General features: G+C 43.7%; 1 protein-coding gene across 3 annotated transcripts in view; it reads left to right on the top strand.

Moving 5' to 3' along the window:
- TRAF3 (TNF receptor-associated factor 3) overlaps positions 1-21,963 on the top strand; it is a 78,537-nt gene that overhangs the window by 25,181 nt on the left and 31,393 nt on the right. For 2 of the 3 annotated variants that reach the window (XM_011951433.1, XM_011951434.1), the window contains exons 2-4: positions 16,030-16,291; positions 17,758-17,809; positions 21,345-21,449. In XM_011951433.1, the coding sequence (XP_011806823.1) occupies positions 16,047-16,291; positions 17,758-17,809; positions 21,345-21,449 (402 nt within the window). In that variant the 5' untranslated portion in view covers positions 16,030-16,046. Of the gene's footprint in view, positions 1-16,029; positions 16,292-17,757; positions 17,810-21,344; positions 21,450-21,963 lie in introns of those variants that run through there. The other variant, XM_011951435.1, reaches the window with a different exon arrangement.

The following is a 21,963-nucleotide window of genomic DNA, read 5'->3' as shown; positions in this document are numbered from 1 at the left end:
CAGTATGTCTCAGCCTTATTTTACTCACCCCCTATTCAAGATGGAGTTTCTCTGGTTCAGACGCCTCTGACATGTTTCCCCCTTCTTTTTTTACAGGGGAACCCTTAATCCTAAGAGTTGTAGAGGGACAAAGATCCATCTTCTGTAACTTCTTCAGGCCGAATAGGGGCAAAGATATTCCTGCCTAACTATGAGGGTCTCTTGTATTCAGGGTAGAGAAGAGCTCAGTCAGAAAGCATCAGTATGGTGAGGGCCATTCATAACTCTGAGTTCCAACAAAAGGTGGTATCTGGAAGATTAATGAGTGTTCAGTTTAAGAAAACATTCAGTAAACTTATCCTGCATTCCTACACAAAGAGTACAACAGCAATATATTCCACAACAGTAAAGTAGAATAACCTAAAATTATCCTGAGTAAACTAAATAAGAAGGCTTTCCATGAACTGGGCAGTTGTTGAAACCAAGCTGATATGGGTCACCAGCTGATTCCAGTATGTGCCCAGAATTAGTATATTGATCTAGATTTTTACATTACCCATCTCTCTTGTTTCTTGGGAGCAGCGGCCAGAGATCACTGGTTGGTTCACAGGAGTAAGCAGGGTTAGCCTAAGTTGCAGAAAAAAACTTAAAAACAACTGATGAGGCTAGAATCTAGTAACAGGTGTACTATAGTTCCTGAAACATAATTTATTTTCTCTCTCCGGTCTCCCATTTTTACTGAAGACAAATCGTGGTACGACTGATTTGTTTTATTATACTTGGCCTGATTATTTGTATAAAGTGCAGCAAGAACAATTATTTTTCACATAGGGTTTTAAAAATTGACTTTGATGGAACTTCGTTCCATAAAAGGAACCTCAGATAAGACTTTTTTTAAAGCCAAGCCCAGCCATGGGTTTGTACCCTCAAATAACCTGTGAGTTGGGAAATGCCTCTCCTCTTGAGGTCTCAAGATGACATGGGGCTCCTGGGCCTGTCAGAAAGTGACATTCTTTATTTCACAGGTCAGGAACCCTGCACAGGAACTGTGTAGACAAGATATGAGGCCAGTTTTCCCAAGGGGCTTTTATTGGCTCCACAAAGTCAAGTTTGAGTCCTTAAAAGAAAGCACATCATTCCCATCAAAGCCTTGGTAAAATAACCAGTTTCTCTAATTGTGTCCTGTTGCAAAAGAAAACAGATTCTTATTGCACTTGTTCAAATAACTATATTGCCATAAGTTAATACTCACAAATAGTTTCCAAATTCTGGAGAAAGCAGGTAGAGAAAAACAAATATGCTCCAAGTTTTGTTCACAGGAATATATTTTACTCAGTTGTCAAAAGCTGTAAGTAGCTCAAAAGTTTTCTTGGCTCTGAAAAACAAAAATGATCAGCAACGTTTTAAGCAAAAAGTCAAAAATTACTTCAGTCTTTTGTTCAGTCCATGCAGTTAACTCCTGTTCCACTTGATATTCATAATTGTTTCAGCTCTCCATGAGAGTCCTGAAAGAACCTCTATTCTTTTTTTTTTTTTTGAGACAGAGTCTTGCTGTGTCGCCCAGGCTAGCATGCAATGGCGTGATCTTGGCTCACTACAACCTCCACTTCCCAAGTTTAAGCAGTTCTCCTGCCTCAGCCTCCTGAGTAGCTGGGATTTACAGGTGCGTGCCACCACGCCTGGCTAATTTTTGTATTTTTTAGCAGAGATAGGGTTTCACCACGTTGGTCATGCTGGTCTCAAACTCCCAACCTCAGGTGATCCACCTACCTGGGCCTCCCAAAGTGCTGGGATTACAGGCATGAGCCACGGCACCCAGCCTAAGAACCTCTATTCTAATGTCACAATCTCCAAAGTTATTAGAAACCTGCATCCAAGGGCACCTGCTGAAGTCCTATAGCTGACTATAAACTACCTTTTGAAGAGGATCAACACAGCAGTTGTCTGTGGATGACAAAAAGTCGTAAGGCAACCACTATTAAAGGCACAATTGACTAGGAATTTTGATTACTTTTGTGGCATACGATTTTACATAATAATTACAATTATTAATAACATACACTAAGTCATATCAGATTTCTAGGAGTTTTCCATTACTTTGGAACACATACCAATAACATATTTATATAAATACAGGTCAAAGAAAGCCAAACACCGTTTCATATTTGACAATGCTTCCTGTATGATTTTTATACAAAATAAGCCAAATTTCACCATTGCATTAGTGTACTATTAATGTTAAACGCAATTCTTTTTTTTTTTTTTTTTTTTTTTTGAGATGAAGTCTCGCTCTGTCGCCCAGGCTGGAGTGCAGTGGCCGGATCTCAGCTCACTGCAAGCTCCGCCTCCCGGGTTCACGCCATTCTCCTGCCTCAGCCTCCCGAGTGGCTGGGACTACAGGCGCCCGCCACCTCGCCCGGCTAATTTTTTGTATTTTTTAGTAGAGACGAGGTTTCACCGTGTTCGCCAGGATGGTCTCGATCTCCTGACCTCGTGATCCGCCCATCTCGGCCTCCCAAAGTGCGGGGATCACAGGCTTGAGCCACCGCGCCCAGCCTAAACCCAATTCTTAATAAAACATTATAGACAAATCTACCCAATTTTAATGTTGGACCAGAAGGTAAGATTCTTATATACCTTTTATAATCCTTTACAAATTTTTGTTAAAGAGTGGATCAGTGCTCTAAGAAAACCCTGTTGTGCTTTTATTCCAGTGTTCAATTTACAGAACTAAATCATTGCACTTTAACTTCAGCCAGTATGTTCACACACAGAATTTCTTTTACAAGGTTAATTTTTCACAAAATTTCCACAACTTCTGCAAACCTTCAGCTTTATCCTAACTTAAAACAATCCCTTAACTCTTTAATCTAGGCCAAAAAAAAAAAAAAAAAAGAATCCACATTCACATGTCTTCTTATCTTTTACCAAAACACATTTCACTTTCCCTACACACCTTGCATGTAAAACTGTTTTTCCAGTAGTCTCAAGTACATGTTATACTATTAACTCTTAACAGTGTTTATTTTTGGTGAAAAACTTGGTATGCAGTTTTAATTATGTAGTAGGTACAGAGCCTAGGACACCAGGCAGAAGTGCACATAAGGTCTGACTCTTTCTAGCATAGCTAGGAGGCATGGCTAACTCTACATGTCCCCAGGCCTTACCTAGAATCTATGGGTCTAGGTAAGTTGAACAATTTTCAAAAGTCAAAGAGGCAGTTTATAAACTTAAAGCATTTAGGAAACCTAAAATTTGACCTACCTGATTTAGACCAAATGTCTTTATTTTACCAACAATCTTAAAAATTTTCTTTACTTCCCACAGCTTAAGTCACATGAATTAAAAGGCATTACACTTTTTACTTTTCTGACAAAATATTTAAGCACTTATTTTTAAGCCAGTTAATCAAAGCCTTTTATATCACACACAGAACACATATAAATACACAGACAGAAGAAAATGTAGTAGTTGTAAGGTTTTTCATTTGCCAGTTTCTTAATTGAATTGGTGGCTTTATGGTGGAGCCCTGGAGGAACAGGGTGAGGAAAGCATGCAGTTTCTACGGCCTAATAAGCAAGCACAATTGGAAGGCAAGACAGAGCCCCAAAACTTGAGGATCCCATTTTTATATTGGATCCTGGATCCCCAGTAGAGAAATGCTACAGAACAAGACAGTGCAATGATTTTACCACGTATTTCATTGCCAAGAGCCCATCAGCCCTTTCTGTGATCAGCCCATCCCCCACGGGAGTTTTATCTCTCAGTGGGGAAGGGTGAGAACATCTCCATACCTTCCAGGTGGTCAAGAGTATGCATTTGATCCAGACACACAAAGATGCGTGTATCCCCACCATGCCATTTAGCTCTCCCCAAAAGTATTAAATGTATTTCCTATCTAGTTATTACACATCGAAGCTGTCTGATAATGTGAAGTAATTTCTGATACCCCCAAAGTAAAAACAGATAACGCCGTGCAAAGCAGAACGGAGCCTTAGCTTTTGGGAGGATCTATCCACGTTTAATAATCCTTGGGGTTCCATGAGGAAAATAGAGGTTTTCCCAAAACAGGGTGTGCTTTCTGTGTTTCTCCTAAGAAAGTCCCAGGCTGTTAGAGCTTGAATATCCACTTTTAATTAAGTGGCTTTTAACCATAGCACTCTTTAAAAAGTCCTTTTAAATCTCTTATTACCCAGCTTTAGCCACTCCAAACCGCCAATATTCCTGGCTTTTGAACTTTGCCAAACGTAACCGCCCAGGTGCTCAGAGAAAGAAAATTTAAGACAGTTCGTGAAGGCGAGGAGAATCAACAAATGGCAAAGGTCACCCAAATACCAACCAGAAGGTGTTCATTTTCTGGGCTAAAAATTGAACCTGGACTCAGGCCACCATTGTGAAAAGACAAAGCCTTAACTGCTGAGCTACAGCATTGGGCAGTTTCCATTGGTCTTCCTAGGAGCCCAGAGCAGTAAATTTTGAGCTTGCAAAGGCTTTTAACTGCTCAAGATAATTTGTAGAGCTAACTACTACCCCAAAATCCCTGTTCCCTGGCAGGCAGAGACAGAGGAAGTACTGCCACGTGATTACAAGATTAAGCTGTCAAGGACATTCCTCAACATGTGGTCTTTGGGCAAGATGGTGGCCCTGAATAACAGAAAAGATAGGAAAGGGAAAGGAAAGAAAGGGAGAAAAGCATTACCTGCAGCAGAGTGGGGAATGCGAGCAGCTCAGGGGGACCAGAGAAAGACCCATCCATTGCAGCTGACACTAATTCAGAAGTTCAGGTAGCTGCTCGTTGGGAGCGTAGGGATCTTTCCCAGCATTCCCGTCAGCTCTAGTTTCCCCTTTTGGGGAGGAGAAAGCTCCCCATGTCCCATGATCTTGGACATGTCTAATTCTGTCACCCACAGGTGTCAGCAAAGAGTACAAGGCAGATTAATCCAAAGAAATAGCAGTTAACATCCCATGGTGCCAAACCGGTTCTTAGTCAAGAGGGACTCCACTGAGAGGGGCCTCCAACCCCCTACATTTTATTAAGGACTAACCTTCCTAAGTTGGGCCTCAAACCCAAGTTCAGTCAAGTGTACTTGCCTTTTATTAAGAGGCGCCTTTATCCCTCTCTTAGGAGAGACTCTAACTCCCCTAAGTTGGGCCTAACCCAATCCCATCCTTTACCCAGGTAAATGCATCCCACTTACCCAAAGTTGGCCAATCAGTGCTGCAGTCTATTTCCTTTGGGTTGGGAGTCTCCTTAGTATCATCCCTTTGGGGCTTGCCAGGAAGATATTACCGGAAAGGGGTCCCAATCCAGACCCCAAGAGAGGTTTATTGAATTTCATGCAAGAAAGAATTCAGGGTGAGTCTATGAAGTGAAAGCAAGTTTATTATAGAAGTAAAGAAGTAAAAGAGTGGCTACTCCATAGGCAGAGCAGCGAATTTGTATTTTCTTAATGATACTGATATTGAACATCTTTTTATGTGCTTGTTGGATATTTCTGTGTCTTCCTTGGAGAAACGTTTATACAGATCCTTTGCTCATTTTAAAAGTGGGTTGTCTTTCGTGGTTGAGTTGTAAGAGTGCTTTATATGTATTCTGGATGCTAGACCCTTATTAGATATGTGATTTGCAAGTGTTTCCTCCCATTCTGCTAATTGTCTTTTCACTTTATTGATTACCTCCTTTGGTGCACGAAAGTTTTTCATTTTGGTGAAGTTCAGTTTACTTAGTTTTTTATTTTGTTGCTTATACTTTTGTTGTTGTATCTAATAATCCATTGCCAAATTCAAGGTCATTAAAGATTTACCTCCTGTGTTTTCTTCTAAGAGTTTTATAGTTTTAGCTATTATATTTTGGTTGTTGATCCATTTTGAGTTAGTTTATATATGTGGAGTGAGGTAGAGGTCCAAGTTTGTTTTGCAAGTGTTACTCCAGCTGCCCTAGAACCATTTATTAAACTATTCTTTTCCTACTGAATGGTCTCATTTGGCACCCCTGTCAAAAGTCACTTGAGGCCAGGTGCAGTAGCTCATGCCTGTAATTTCAACACTTTGGGAGGTCAAGTTGGGCAGATCACTTGAGGTTAGGAGTTCAAGACCAGCCTGGCCTACATGGCAAAACCCCATCTCTACTAAAAAAATACAAAAATAGCCAGGTGTGGTGTTATACACCTGTAATCCCAGCTACTCGGGATGCTGAGACATGAGAATCGCTTGAACCTGGGAGGCAGAGGTTGCAATGAGCTGAAATTGCACCACCGCACTCCAGCCTGGGCAACAGAGCCAGACTGTCTCAAAAAAAAAAAAAAGTCACTTGGTCATATATATATATGTGTGTGTGTGTGTGTGTGTGTGTGTTTGTGTGTGTTTACTTTTGTACTTTCGATTTTATTCCGTTGGTCTATATGTCTGTTCTTCTGCCAGTGCCATATAGTTTTGATTACTAAAGCTTTGCAGTAAGTTTTAAAAGAGGGAAGGATGAGTCTTAAAACATTGGTCGTCTTCTTCAATATTGTTTTGGCTATTTGAGGTCTCTTGCAGTTCCTTATGAATTTGAGGATCAGATTTTTATTTTTATTTTTTCTGTTGTAGAAATAGTGTCTCACTATATTGCCCATGCTGGTCTTGAACTCCTGGCCTCAAGTGATCCTCCTGCCTCGGCATCCCAAACTGCTAGGATTATAAGCGTAAGCTACGGTTCCTGGCCTCAGTTTTTTTATTTCTGCAAAAAAGGGCCGTTGGAAATTTGATAGGGGTTGCATTGAATCTGTGAATCACTTTGGGTAGTATCTTAGGGTACCCCAGAAAAACAGAGCCAATTGTGCATGTGTGTGTGTGTGTGTGTCTTAGTCTTAGAGATTTATTAAAAGGAATTGACTCACACAATTACGGAGGTAGGCATATCCCAAGATCTGCAGGAGGAGTTGGCAAGCTAGAAACCCAAGAGAGCAGATGGTTTACTTCTAGCCCTAGCCCAAGACTGAAGGCCTGAGAACTGGTGAAGCTAGTGGTGTAATTCCTGTCTGAAAGCTTGCAGGCCAAAGACCCAGGAAGAGCCATCGTTTCAGTTTGAGTCCAAAGGCAGGAAGAAAGCTGATGTCTCAGCTCGAAGATAGGCAGGAAGAACCTGCCTTGCTGCAGGGAGAGGGTCAGCCTTTTTGTTTTACTCAAGCCTTGAACTAATTAGATGAGAGCCACTTGTATTGGGGATGGCAGTCTGCTTTACTCAGTCTACCAGTTTAAATGTTAATCCCATCTATAACATCCTCACAGAAACACACCTAGAATAATGTTTTACCATTATTTTAATACCATAAAATAATGGTGTAAACATTATAAATTATTGGTAATACCATAGTTAGTATTTACCAAAATAATAGGTTTTCTAATCCATTTACATGGGATGTCTTGCCATTTATTTTTATCTTAATTTATTTCATCAGTGTTTGTAGTTTTTATTGAAAAATTCTTTTGCCTCCTTGGTTAAATTTATGTCTGAGTAGTTTATTATTTTGGATGCTATTGTAAATATAATTGCATTCTTAATTCCTTTTTTTTTTTTTGCTTATTTATTGCTGGTGTATAGAAACACAGATGATGTTTGTTTGTTGATCTTGTACCCTGCAACTCTGATGGATAATGTTGTCTGTGAATAGATTTACTCTTTCTTTCCCAATTTGGATGGTTTTTATTTCTTTTTTCTGCCTAATTGCTCTGGCTGGAACTTCCAGGACAGTATTGATTCGTAGTGATGAAAATAGGTATCTTTGTCTTACCCTGTTCTTAGAAGGAAAGCTTTCAGTTTTTCACCAGTGTATGTGAGTTTTTCACAGATACCCTTTATCATGCTTAGTAACTTCCTTTCTGTTCCTAGTATTCTGAGTGTTTTTATCATGAAAGGTTGTTGGATTTTGTCAAATACTTTTTCTACACTAATCAAACTAATTGTGTGGGTTTTTTCCCCCTTGTCCTATTAGTATATATTACACTGATTGGTTTTTGTGTGTGGAACCAACCTTGCATTCCTGAGATGAATCTCACTTGGAGTTTTCGAATATATTTTTTGAGATCTCATTCATTTTTGAAAGATAGTTTTACTGGATATAGAATTCTTGGTTGAAAAATAGCCAGACATGATGGCACTGGCCTGTAGTCCCAGCTCCCAGAGAGACTGAGGCAGGTGGATTGCTTGAGCCCAGGAATTGGAGGCTGCAGTGAGCTATGATTGCACCACTGCGCTCCAGCCTGGGTGACAGAGTAAGATCCCTTCTCCAAAAAAAAAAAGAATTCTTGGTTGACAGATTTTTTTCTCTGAGCCCTTTAATTTGTCACCTTTTGGCCTCCATGGCTTTAGATGATGAGAAATCAGTTGTTAATCTTACTGAGAAATCCTTGTACTTGAAGAGTCACTTCTCTCTTGCTGCTTTCTACAGTTTGACTACAGTGTGTCTGGGTGTGGCTCTTTGAATTGAATTTATCCTATTTGGAGTTTGTCGAGCTTCCTGGTTATGCATTATGCAGATTAATGTTTCTCATTAATTACAGGACTTTTCTACCATTATTTCTTCAAACTTTTTTTTGTTTCTTTTTCTCTCTGTCTTTCTGAGACGCTATAATGTGTATGTTGGTACAATTGATGATGTCCCACAAGTCTCTGAGGCTGTTTATTTTCTTCATTATTTTTTCTTCTGTTCATAACACCACTGTATAATCTCAATTGTCCTATCTTTAAGTTCTCTGATTCTTACTGCTTTCTGTTTATTTATGCTGTTGAGCCCCTGTGGTGAATTTTTCATTTCAGTTTTTGTGCTTTTCAACTGCAGAATTTCTGTTTGGTTCTTTTTTTAAAATATTTTTTTTCTTTATCAATATTCTGTATTCAGCGAGACATTGTTCTGATGGATCTTTTAGATTTTTGAACATGGTTTTCTTTAGTTCTTTGAACATATTTAAAATAGCATATTTAAAGTCTTCATCCATAAGTCTAATGTCTAGGCTTCCTCTTGAACAATTTCTGTTACTTACCTTTTTTTCTGCATGTGAACCGAACTTTCCTGTTTCTTTGCATGCTTTGTAATATTTTGTTGAAAACTGGAAGTTTTGAATTTATACTGTGGTAACTTTGGAAATGAGATTCTTCCTTCTCCCCCAGGGTTTGTTGGCTGCTTGTTACAGTCATTGTATAGTTACTTTTCTGAGCTAATTTTGTATCGTATATATTCTTTATCATGTGTGGCCACTGAGTTCTCTGTTCCATTAATATAGTGGTCAGCTTATGATTAGACAGAGATTTAAGCACCTAGAACAAAAAATATCTCCCCGTCTTTTGAAATGAGGTCTGTGTGTATGTTGGAGCACAGCTTCAACACTCAGCCAGGCATTTAACGGTGACCCCTTAGCATTCACTGCCGGCTTGCACAGAACCTGAAGGTCAGCCAGAGTGGAAGCCTAGGGCCTTTTCAGGTCTTTCCTGAACATGTACACAGCCTTGGGCATTTGTGGAACCTTCTAGATTTCCAAGAATGTGTCAGAGCTTTTCAAACCCTTATTTTCCAAAACATCTTACTCCTCAGCTTTTCTTCCCAAGTTTTTGGTTAAATCTATTGTTTGCCTCAACTGTTATCCAGTGGTTCAGGCAGCAGCAAATAATTGTAAATATTTCCAGGAACCTTTTTCCCTGTTTCCCTAGTAGATGCCTCAGCACTGGGAGGTTAGGTCAAACCCTTTGAGCCAGTCTTTCAGGGAGTCAATACACAGATCAAAACAAACAACTGCGGTTCTTTGCAGATGAGGCCCATTCCAACGCTCCCTTTTGGACCGGTGCATGCACCAGAGTGGCAGCCTGTTGTCTTCTAGGCCACTGCTGCAGCCAGGATGGGACCAGAGAAGGTTAAAATGCTGCGGAACTCACTGTTCTTGCTGAGATTCAGCTGGTTTTTCTTGATGAAGCGTTCTTCTGATTGCTGCAAGGTTTTAGTTAGTTTCCAAAGTTTTAAAATAGTAGATTCTGGCAGTTTTTGCCAGTTTTTAAAATGCGTATATTGAAGGATAGACTTTGAGTTCCTTACTCAGCCATTTTTGTGGACATGACTTACTAGTCATAATTTAAATTTAATATTTTAGGACATAATCTAAATTTTTAAATTATGATCAGTTTCGAGTTTGCCAAATTGATGTACACCTTACTCGATTACACAAGAGATTTAAGATGGCTTACAAGGATAAATAGCATAAGAGATGCAATAAATTATTGTTGTCAGTATTTGTTGGGTTAAGGGCATGTTAGTAAAAACTGCCCTCCCTGCTGTTGAGAACTTGATCCTAGAGACAGAAATGTTTCCTTGGCAACCTTGAGGTTCTTGCCCCCTCTCTGTTACGTCAGTGGTGGGGAACCTGGGGCAGATTCACCTCGGTGGCTTCTCCTGCATGACCGCGTTGGGCTGAGGGAGATACGCCAGGTTAGTGCCCAGCAGTAGGGGTGGTTGTTACTGTCTGCCTCTGAGTTGATTGTGAGAAATGTGCCTCCAGTGTTGGTTTTCCTAAATCCAAAACTCTCCTTTGCTCAGGACAGTGTAGGTAGGTGTTTATATCTAAGATATTGTCTCTATTGTCCTATTTGCTTCAGGAGGTGATCAGGGGATTCTCACACTTCAGATCAGAAGTGACTGCTCTTGGTGGCTGTTGATCACTGGGAGAGTCAAGGGTCATCAGTAAACCTGAGACTTGTCCATCCACTGGTTCTGGTGCCTGTTGAGGTGTCTGTCCCCTGCTTTCCCAGGAACCAGTTCGGTCCTGTGGCCACCTCATTGATATAGAAGGTCACAGGGCTGCCAGCTGGACTCTGCTCAGGGTTTGTGTCATTTATTTCTTCAGCTTTTGTTGAGAAAGCATGTTTTCCTTGAGCAATGTCTGTCAATTTGACATAGTGGCTCATTTACTAGTCTGATTTGAGAACACCTCCTTTTGACATTGCTTCTGTTTTTATACATTGGATTGTCCCTTTTTCATCAGCATCACTCACAAGTTAATCTGAATTTTTTTTTTTTTTTTTGAGATGGTGTCTCACTCTGTCGCCCAGGCTGGATGGAGTACAGTAGCACAATCTCGGGTCACTGAAACCTCCACCTTCCAGGTTCAAGCAGTTCTCCTGCCTCAGCTTCCCGAGTAGCTGGGACTACAGGCATGTGCCACCATGCCCAACTGATTTTTGTATTTTAGTAGAGACAGGATTTCACCATGTTGGCCAGGCTGGTCTCGAACTCCTGACCTCAAGTGATCCACCCGCCTCAGCCTCCCAAAGTGCTAGAATTACAGCCTCCCAAAGTGCTAGGATTTATTAGGCGTCCGGCCTAATAAAATTAAGATTTCTCTTCATTAAAAGACACCATAAAGTTAAAGTCAAGCTCGCTTTGGCAGCACATATACTAAAATTGAAACAATACAGAGAAGATTAGCATGGCCCCTGCACAAGGATGACACGCAAATTCGTGAAGCAGTTCCATATTTTTAAAACACATACACATGTATGTTTATTGCAGCACTATTTACAATAGCAAAGACTTGGAACCAACCCAAATGCCCATCAATGAATGATAGACTGGATAAAGAAAATGTAGCACATGTACACCATGGAATGCTATGCAGCCATAAAAAAGAATAAGTTCATGACCTTTGCAGGGACATGGGTGAAGCTGGAAACCATCATTCTTAGCAAACTAACAGAGGAACAGAAAACCAAACACCATGTTCTCACTCATAAGTTGGAGTTGAACAATGGGAACACATGGACACAGGGAGGGGAACATCACACACCGGGGCCTGTCGGAAGGTGGGGATGGCATTAGTAGAAATACCTAATGCAGACGATGGGTTGATGGGTGCAGCAAACCACTATGGCACATGTATACCTATGTAACAAACCTGCACGTTCTGCACATGTATCCCAGAACTTATAATAATTAAAAAAGAAAAAAAAAGTCAAGCCATAAATTGGGAAAAGACATCTGTAATACATAAAACTAACAAAGGATTAGCTGTTAACATATTAAATAGATGGGGAATCTCTCCAAATCAGTATTACAAGAGACCCAATTAAAAAAATGACACCACCAGGCACAGTGGTTCATGCCTGTAATCCCAGTGCTTTGGGAGGCTGAGGTGGAAGGATCACTTGAGGCCAGGAGCTTGAGAGCAGGCAAGACCCCCAGCTCCTGAAAAAAATTAAAAAATTAGCTGGGCATGGTGGCATGTGCCTATAATCCTAGCTACTCTGGAGGCTGAGGTGGGAGGATTGCTTGAGCCCAGGGGTTCAAGGCTGCAGTGAGCCATGATGGCACCACTGTACTCCAGCCTGGGCAACAGAACGAGACTTCATCTCTTGAAAACACACACACACACACACACACACACACAGAGAAAAGAATGACAAGGAGATACAATCTGGCATTTCACAGGAGAGAAAACAAGTGGCCTCTCGGCATATTAAGATGCCAAACCTTTCTAATCAGGATAAGGCGCAAAAAGACCATTGTCCTTGATTGGTAGAAATTAAGATGACTAATAGCTGTAAGTGTTGGTGAGAGTGTGGTTTCATAGAAATTCTCATGCTGCTGGTGGAAGTATTTGTTGTTACCTCTGCTTTGGGGAGCAGTTTGGCACTCATTTACAAAATTGGCCTTTCATACAACCTACACACCAGCAACTCCTCTCTGCTCTCTAGATGCAGAGTCCAGAGCGAGGACTGGCAAACTCTTTCTGTTAGGGGCAAGAGAGTAAATATCCTAGGCGTTGTGGACCACATACACTCTTAGTCTTTGTTTTTATAACACTTAAAAAATCTGAAAAGCATTCTTAGTTCAAAGACCTTACAAAAATAGGCTGCTGGCTAGATTTGAATTGCAGACTGTAGTTTGCCAATTCCTGATTCTCTGATCTAGGGGATGCATCCTGGGTAAACTTAGTTACATGCAGTCTTAGTGGCAGGAGGCCCGGGGAAAAGCACAGAGCAGTATGGGGGAGTTGAGAGAGAGGCTGGGAAGGTAGCCTCCTGGAGAAGGTCGGGGGCTGGCCTGCATGTGTCTGGGTAGGCTCCGCCGTGGCCTGGCTGGGCGGGCCTGGGGAACCTAGAGCCTCTGAGGCACGATGGGCCAGTGTGGAGAGCACAATGGCAGGGGTCGGGGGCTGCAGGTCGAGGCTGGTCAACCCTTTTACCTGGCAGGCAAGGCTAGCACCAGGTGCCCTTGCTGCTTAGCTTGGAAAGATTAGTGAGCATCGTGATGAACCGGCAAGTTTGTAAGCAAATGACATCTATAATACATATACTTTAACATTAATGTTTTGAAAACTTTGTTTTCACAAATAAGTAATTTCCCACACTGTGCCACAGTAATGTTCTATGAAGCTAACACACTTGGGTTACTAACCAGTTCATCAATCTCTCAAGTTCTCTGCTGCCGGCGTTCATTCCTATTTGCTCCTAGCTGTGAAGTCAGGCTAGGAGTCTGTCAGCTCATATGCCTGTCCGCTTCATGCAGACAGCAAGAACAGAGCTCGGAAGGAGGGGCTCCGCCCGCCCAGGACTACCAGCAACTACCTCCCCAGGGTGCCCAGGACCTCAGGAGTGGAAGGAATTTGGCTCTTATTTTTCTAAGTAGCAAAAATAGATGAATTGGGTACAGGAACGCAGTGTGTTTTTGAGGGAGCTGGTGAGTTTTGAAAGGAACTTCCCCTTTTCACCTGAGGCATTACCATATGGTGAGAAAGGATGGAGGAGGCGTGGAGGTGGGAAACTACACAGGAAAAATCCAGTGGTGCAGAGGCTTCTGATGTGAGGTGGCTGGTCTAGGCAGCGGTGTTCCCTGAGGCTCCTGAGTCTGGTTCTCAGTGGGTCCCTCACCTCCCTTCACAGCCACTCACTTCCTTACCACGGTACATGGGGGTGCAGGGCTGGCCAGGGGCTGTTGACAGGAGGGGAGTGGTGCAGGCTGAGCCTTAAAGACAGGAAGAGAATCCGTACTGGAACTGCCCTGCAGAAGCCTCGTAAAGATCATAAGGCACTGGGCAAAAACTTTTCCAAGAAAGTTCATGGTGCACACACTGACCTAAACACTGGCTGGCATTCCCAGGGTTTTTTTTTCATTATAGAAGTGCATGGCTATTGCATATCCAGAAAACAAAGACCAGAGAAGCCAGATTTTATACCACCATCTGGAAACATTTGATTTATGCTTTAGGTAAGTGTTAGCAAATATTTAGGATGATTGATCAAATTATGAGTGTGTTTATGAGTGCACAGTGTAATTTTTATTAAAGCTCACATTTCTTCAGGAACTCGATTCAACTCCTTTACATTCCTGGTTATTTTCATTTACTTGATCTTGAGGTCTCATCTGGCAGAGCTGTGCAGGCTGGGACCTTTGTGGCTCATTTTGAGGAGCTGTTTACCTGTTGATGGGAACTTGCAGGTGGGAGGCAGCCAGTCTTAAAGAGTACCTAGTCAGCAGGTGTGGAAGAGAGCCCGCACAGACAGACCTGCCCTTTGTGGTGTCCCCTCTGCCAGCCCAGCCCTTTGGGCACATTGGCACCTACCTGAACCCGAGCCCCCTCGTGCACACAGGGAGCGGCACCTCCCTCACACGCTCCTCACCGGTGTGACAGGGTGTGGTGTGCTCTGTGGGTCCACAGCGGGCCCACCCCACAGCTCCGTGCACAGCATGTTGGGTCAGGGCGGTGCTAGATGAGTAAGAAGAGGGTGGATGTCAAAACTGAGCACTTTGGGTACTGTGGGCACACTGTCACAGGGTTTACCCGGGAAGGAACAACTGAGCTCCAGAAGCAGGTTGACCAGGCCAGTCTGAGTCATGGCATCGAGACTCAACTAGCAGAAGTCAATGAGGAAGGAAAACTGACTGAGAACAGCTGTTGTTTCAGCTAAAATCTCAGAATGATGCATTGAATTCAAAGTTACAACACAGCAAAATAGTATGTGTATTTTTTTTTTTGAGATGGAGTCTCGCTGTGTCACCTGGGCTGGAGTGCAGTGGCCAGATCTCAGCTCACTGCAAGCTGCACCTCCCAGGTTTACGCCATTCTCCTGCCTCAGCCTCCCAAGTAGCTGGAACTACAGGCGCCCACCACCTCGCCCGGCTAGTTTTTTGTATTTTTTAGTAGAGACGGGGTTTCACCGTGTTAGCCAGGATGGTCTTGATCTCCTGACCTCGTGATCTGCCCGTCTCGGCCTCCCAAAGTGCTGAGATTACAGGCTTGAGCCACCGTGCCCGGCTATGTGTATTTTTTTAAACCTCAAAAATACTCTGTTTATTATTAACTTTAAAAAATTTTTGGCTGGGCACGGTGGCTAACGCCTGTAATCCCAGCACTTTGGGTGGCCGAGGCGGGTGGATCACAAGGTCAGGAGATCGAGACTATCCTGGCTAACACGGTGAAACCCCATCTCTACTAAAAATACAAAAAATTAGCCGGGCGTGGTGGTGGGCGCCTGTAGTCCCAGCTACTCGGGAGGCTGAGGCAGGAGAATAGTGTGAACCCAGGAGGTGGAGCTTGCAGTGAGCCGAGATTGCGCCACTGCCACTCCAGCCTGGGTGACAGAGTGAGACTCCATCTCAAAAAAAAAGAACAAAAAATATTTTTGGAGACAGGGCCTCGCTCTGTTGCTCAGGCTGGAGTGTAGTGGTGCCATCATAGCTTGGTGCAACCTTGAACTCCTAGGCTCAGCAATCTTCCCACCTCAGCCTCCCAAGGAGCTGGGACCACAGGTGTGTACCACCACACCTAGCCCAATGTATTAAGTATACTTTTTAGGAAGTTTTTTGAATAATAATATCAATAGTTACTATGTGTTTGGGTAAAATAGAAAGGAAGGAAGCATATTTGATCATATTTTGTTCCCAACACATATTAAAGTTGGGAAGGATTCTTGTGTTACCTAAAACTGAAAGACAGCAGGTCTCAGGCACTTCTGCTTTCCCAAAGCCGCGTTTGTTTCCTTGCATGAGAGGATATGATGGCGCTCTCTTTACTGTTTTTTCCCAACAGAACTCCTCTTTCCTAAAATGGAGTCGAGTAAAAAGATGGACTCCCCTGGCCCGCTGCAGACTAACCCGCCGCTAAAGCTGCACACTGACCGCAGTGCTGGGACGCCAATTTTTGCCCCTGAACAAGGAGGTTACAAGGAAAAGTTTGTGAAGACCGTGGAGGACAAGTACAAGTGTGAGAAGTGCCGCCTGGTGCTGTGCAGCCCGAAGCAGACCGAATGTGGGCACCGCTTCTGCGAGAGCTGCATGGCCGCCCTGCTGAGGTAGCCCCTCATCCGGCCCGTCACCCTGCCCCTTCTCAGCCCTCGGCTTCACCCTCTCCTTCATTCATTTCTCTAAAGATAAACCTCTAGAGGTTTAAAGCCCTAAAGAAGTCATAAAAGCCTCCGGGCCCAGCTCGTGAATCCTTTAGGGAGGTGCAGGGGGATCCTACATCTGAGTTTACTAAGGCCTCTGCCTGTCTCTGACCTGCCCCGCCCGTGTCTTCCCACTCTGTCTGTAGAGCCTTGGTGCCTCTCATATGTGTTGCTGTATTTTATTGAGGAAGGTCACAGTTCCATGGAGGAGACACACCAGGAAATGACAAGCCAGTCGTTTAAGGGCACACGCACTGGTGTGCAAGGGTGCTACAGAGAGGAGGGAGGATGGGGTCAGCTTAAAGGACTGGGCAGGTCCCTAGGCGAGCAGAAACCTAGGCCGCATGCTTACTCAGCAGGCACATGTGTTACATGCACCGAGCTCTTGGCAGCCCTTTGCTGCTGAGTGCCAGTGCTGGTGCCGCTGGCGGATCATGAAGGCAGGCTGGAGCTTTACTGCAAGATAGCATCGACCAGGAGAGCACCTCGATTCACCCTGCAGGCCTCATGTGTATGTTTTCTGGCATTGTGCCGGGTGGTGGGGTTGCTGCAGGATGCCCCGGTCTTGGCCAATGCTGTCAGGGCACGTCAGACTGGGAAGGTTGCCAGCTCCTCCTCCCACAGCACTCAAGCCTGGGCTGCCCCCGAACCCCAGCCTGGGCACAGCAGCCAGCCCCCTGCCCTGTCACCTGCCTTCACCCTCTCGCTTCTCCATGCTTCCCTCTGTGGTCTTACCCACTTATCCCAGTCAACTCACCTTTGCCCACTTGGGGGCAAAATGACACTTGAACTTAGTGACAGCACAGGAGACACAGAACACCGTGTCTCCTAACACAAGAGCCTGGACTACACCTCTGGGCCCAGGAGAAGCTTCCCGGTGGAGGAGGGGCTGGAGCCCCCATATATGGTGGGCCACAGGGGAGGGAGGCTGGTCACCCTGTACAAGTGCCATTGGCCTTCCAATAGACAGTGAAGCAAAATCGCCTGTGGGGAAAGGCTGGCTGCTTTTACAACGCAGGAGCAAGGCTCTCCAGGTAAACGGTACTCACACCGAAGGGCTGCTCTGCAGACAGCTAGCTGTGGTTTCTGAAATAAAATTTCACTTTTACATTAAGTGGAAGAGGCTTTCCAAGTGGGGCTGAACTAAACTGTTCTACTTGGTAACTTCCTTTTGAAAAATCAGCATTTTAAAAAACGTAGCCCTTTTCTCCCATGGCTTCCTTTGTGAAGTGAATCACCAGGGCGTCCTGATGCAGGACGTTGCTGTGAGCCACTGCGCAGACCTGACCATAAAGTGAATGCTCCCGGAATCTCCTGAGTCTCCTCAAGAAAGGGACTTCCACTCTAATGCAGTCACATGTGTTTCCCTGCAGCTCTTCAAGTCCAAAATGTACAGCGTGCCAGGAGAGCATCGTTAAAGATAAGGTATTCTGATTTTTTTTTTTAAATCATTTTGTCACGTGTTTTCAGCTGGGTAGTACTTTTCACATAGTTTGCATTCAGCACTCTGGCACAACACATTCTCTCAGTTTTGGCAGCTGATGCGGCAGGCTCCCAGGCAGGGCACTGTGCCATGTGATCACCTGGGGAGGCAGTGGGTTCAGATCCACTTGGCCACTTCCTTACTGTGTGAGCTCCGAGAGCTACTTCACCCCCTCACCTGTAATAATAATCACATCGCCTGCCAAGACTGCAGAGAGCTGGTGTGAGGAGTAAGAGGGTCGATGTGAGCAAAGTGCTGAGATGCCTGTCCGTGGCAGGGCTGTCTGTGGTTGGGTCACTTTCGTCATTGTGGGTCTTTATCCTAGACAGCTTTTACTCAACTCTTACACTACGTTTTACCTTCAGACTTGCTAGGCTGAGGGGTTCATTTGAGTTTGTGCTCCCTGCCCCACGTCCCCCTGTGATATCTTGAAGTCATTAGATATCAGTGAGATTAGCCCCTTCTCGCCCCCTGTGGCTGTCCTCAGTTAGAGCCGTGGGTGTCTCTGCACATTCAGAGGATGGGGCTGCCCAGCCTGCCACCAGCTTCTCTCCTGGGGCCTGGTCCTTCTCATGGAGACCGACAGTCATCCATGTGCTGCTATACCCTGCCAGGCACACTTGGAGTTTGAAACAATTCATTCTTTTTTGTTGTTGTTGAGACAGAGTTTCGCTGTTGTCGCACAGGCTGGAGCGCAATGGCACGATCTTGGCTCATTGCAATCTCCGCCTCCCGGGTTCAAGCAGTTCTCATGCCACAGCCTCCCGAGTAGCTGGGATTACAGACACAAGCCACCACGCCCAGCTAATTTTTGTATTTTTAGTAGACACAGGGTTTCACCATGTTGATTAGGCCAATCTCAAACTCCTGACCTCAGGTGATACACCTGCCTTAGCCTCCCAAAGTGCTGGGATTACAGGCGTGAACCACCGCACCCAGCAATTCATTTTTAAAGTGCTTAAAATATCAATAAAAATGTATGTTTCCCTACTTTGAGTAATGAACCTAACCATTTTTTAAATGCAGGTCACTAAGTTGTACAATAAAATTCTTGCTCTGGGGTTTTCCTGTCTAAAGCACCTTGCAGATTGGGTTTGTTGGTCAGAGCAGCCCAGGTGAGTGCAGTGATTTGAGGATTGCTGGCAGGCAGTCAGCATCCCTGGGCTGCCAGGCACAAGGGCATGCAATATAGCCACTCTGGAAGGGGGAGAGATGGAATTGGCCACCTGGCCCCTGTACCTTTTCTTTCTCCGCATTTACCTACTACTGCTGAAGACTTGGTTAGTTCCTGGGAGGGAAAACAGCCCTCCCCTCCGCTCTGTGCCTTGTCCTAGCATGGTACCCGGCTGCCTTGTTAGCATGTGCCTAACGTGTGAGTGAGAGAGAAGCTCGCAACGATGGCTGAGATTATTTTTTAGTATTTCTGTTTTGTTATGCAGAATCATTATCCCTATTTTTTAATGACATCAGTAGCTGAAGAAAAATGGCTGGTTTTATCAAAGAATCATGAATGAGATGCACTCAAGTTGTAGACCCTCATGGAAAGAATGGAGCTGTCTGGGCCCCGGGTGACCCAGACCCCCACCCGTCAGCAGGTCATCCAGGGGTGGGTGGGCCTCTGGTCTTCATTTGGAGTAAATAGTCTCAGATCCTTTCCATTTCAAAGTTCTGTTGACTTTAGTATCTTAAGTCATGACCTTGTTTTTTTTTTTTTAAGTCATGTTTATGAAAGATAAGCTTTGGCTCCAAATTAGTTTAAACTCTTAACAGCTATTGATTCTGTTTCTCTTAGCAGTCCAAAAAGGCATATTAAGCTCCTGTTATTCTACTTTCATAGATCAACAGACAGGAGTTTCTTAGAAATAACTTTAGACTAAGACATTGTAGATTGTGTTGTTAGAGTGAGAGAGAGTTGGGCATGGTGCCTTATGCCTGTGATCCCAGGACTTTGGGAGCTGAGGCAGGTGGATCATTTGGACTCAGGAGTTCAAGACCAGACTGGGCAGCATATGGAGACCCCATCTCTACAAAAATGAAAATTGAAAAGTTACCTGGGCTTGGTGGCATGCACCTGTAGTTCAAGCCACTCAGGAGGCTAAGGTGAGAGGATCGCTTGAGCCCGGGAGTTTAAGGCTGTAGTGAGCCATGATTGCCCCAGTGCACTCCAGCCTGAGTGACAGAGTGAAACCCTGTCTCTTTTTAAGATGGAGTCTCAGTCTGTTGCCCAGGCTGGAGTACAGTGGCATAATCTCAGCTCACTGCTGAGATCCCAACATGGGGTTTCACCATGTTGGCCAGGCTGGTCTCGAACTCCTGACCTCAGATGATCCACCCGCCTTGGCCTCCCAAAGTACTGGGATTACAGGGGTAAGCCACCGTGCCCAGTCAACCCTATCTCTTAAAAAAGAAAAAGAATAAGAATACTTGTGTTTTCTAAGGGAAAAATAAAATTAAAAGTTGAAAGATTTTTTTTCTTTTTTTCTTTTTTATTTTTGTTAAAGAGATGGGGGTCTCACACTGTCCCCTATTCTGGAGTGCAGTGATGCAGTCACGGCTCACTGCATCCTCGACCTCCCAGGCTAAAGCAGTCCTCCTGCCTCAGCCTCCTGAGTAGCTGAGACTACAGGCACATGCTGCCCTACCCAGCTAACTTTTTAAAAATTTTTGTAGAGATAGGGTCTCATTGTGTTGCCCAGGCTGGTCTCAAACTCCTGGGCTCAAGCGATCCTCCTGCCTCAGTTTCCCAGAGTGCTGAGATTCCAGGCTTGAGCCACCACGACCAGCATCGTTTTCATTTTCAAAGGGAAATGTTTTCATTATTAGACTAACTTCAGACTGCAATAGATGTTTTAAGGGAGTGTTTTTCAACCACAGGCTAATGCCGCTTTTTTGGTGAAAAATGAGTTTTAACAGTGTGACCTTTAGAAAGAACCAACAGTTTTACAAATCATTCCCCAGATATGGTCTCTTATGTGGTCTCTCTGTTTCTCCAGCAAGCCGTCTCTACAGTGTATTCAGTTGTGTCCGGTTCTGCTCTTGTCCTCTGGTGGCAGCCACACCGTCATGGCCACCTGCTCGGTGCGGGCTCCTGGGAGTCCCCAGAGTCTGAATGTGAACCTGGTCCTCCTCTGCCCTCATCCTGAGATTATGTCAAAGTTAATAGAAGATGTTTAGATGCTGCAGAGTGATCTTTAATTATTAAGTCTAATTCATTTTCTTTTGGCTTAACTAATAAAAGATAACAGTTAATGTTATTTAAATTGTGTCTCTTAGTGGGGGCAGCTTCTTCAGTCTACTTCTAGAAATCGAGATGGTCCTTAATGCTTTCTGAAGTTCACTTAAGAGATGCTCTCTCTTGTTTTTTTTTTTCTTTTTCTTTCTTTTTTTTTTTTTTAAGTGGTTTTGCCTTGTCCAGAGTAGCAGCATGTGGAGATTAAGAAATATTAATCCTCCAAAATAATGACCTTTCATTTTCAGGTGTTTAAGGATAATTGCTGCAAGAGAGAAATTCTGGCTCTTCAGATCTATTGTCGGAATGAAAGCAGAGGTTGTGCAGAGCAGTTAACGCTGGGACATCTGCTGGTGAGTAGCAGAGGGACACTGGAAGCTTTTACATGAAGGAATTCGAGTCCCTTACGTCCAGCTGATTAAGTGGTCAGTAGGATGTGGCACTTTAAGACCATGTTGACATTAGTTTTTCAAAACACAGCCAAATAGGAAAGCAGTCAGAACCACTTGAGTATAAGTTGTTATTTTTATGACATCATTGGCAGAATTGTCAACTGGTTTTTAAACACTCCCACCCTACTTAGAATAGAGAAAATCTGAATTGGATTTTAATTTTGGAAGGCCCATTGAAACCTTTCTTCACCATGAAATTCTACATAACTCCTTATTTTTTTAATTAGTACCATATTTTAGCTTAGAAAATTATTTGAACTGGAATAAAACAAAGTTCTTAGCAGATACTCATTTTTCCTGGAAGCAGAGTTGACCTAATTCTTCAACAACAATATAGTTTGAGTAATTATGAAGTAGAGTATGAAATTCAGTGTCTCTTGGCATATTTGTTTTTTTTTTTTTTTTTTTGAGATGG

The sequence above is a fragment of the Colobus angolensis genome, unplaced genomic scaffold (genome assembly GCF_000951035.1).
Source record: "Colobus angolensis palliatus isolate OR3802 unplaced genomic scaffold, Cang.pa_1.0 Scaffold32, whole genome shotgun sequence".
NCBI classification, from domain to species: domain Eukaryota; kingdom Metazoa; phylum Chordata; class Mammalia; order Primates; family Cercopithecidae; genus Colobus; species Colobus angolensis.
The sequence above is the reverse complement of the archived record's forward strand: the minus strand, read 5'-3'. Positions and strand labels throughout refer to the sequence as shown.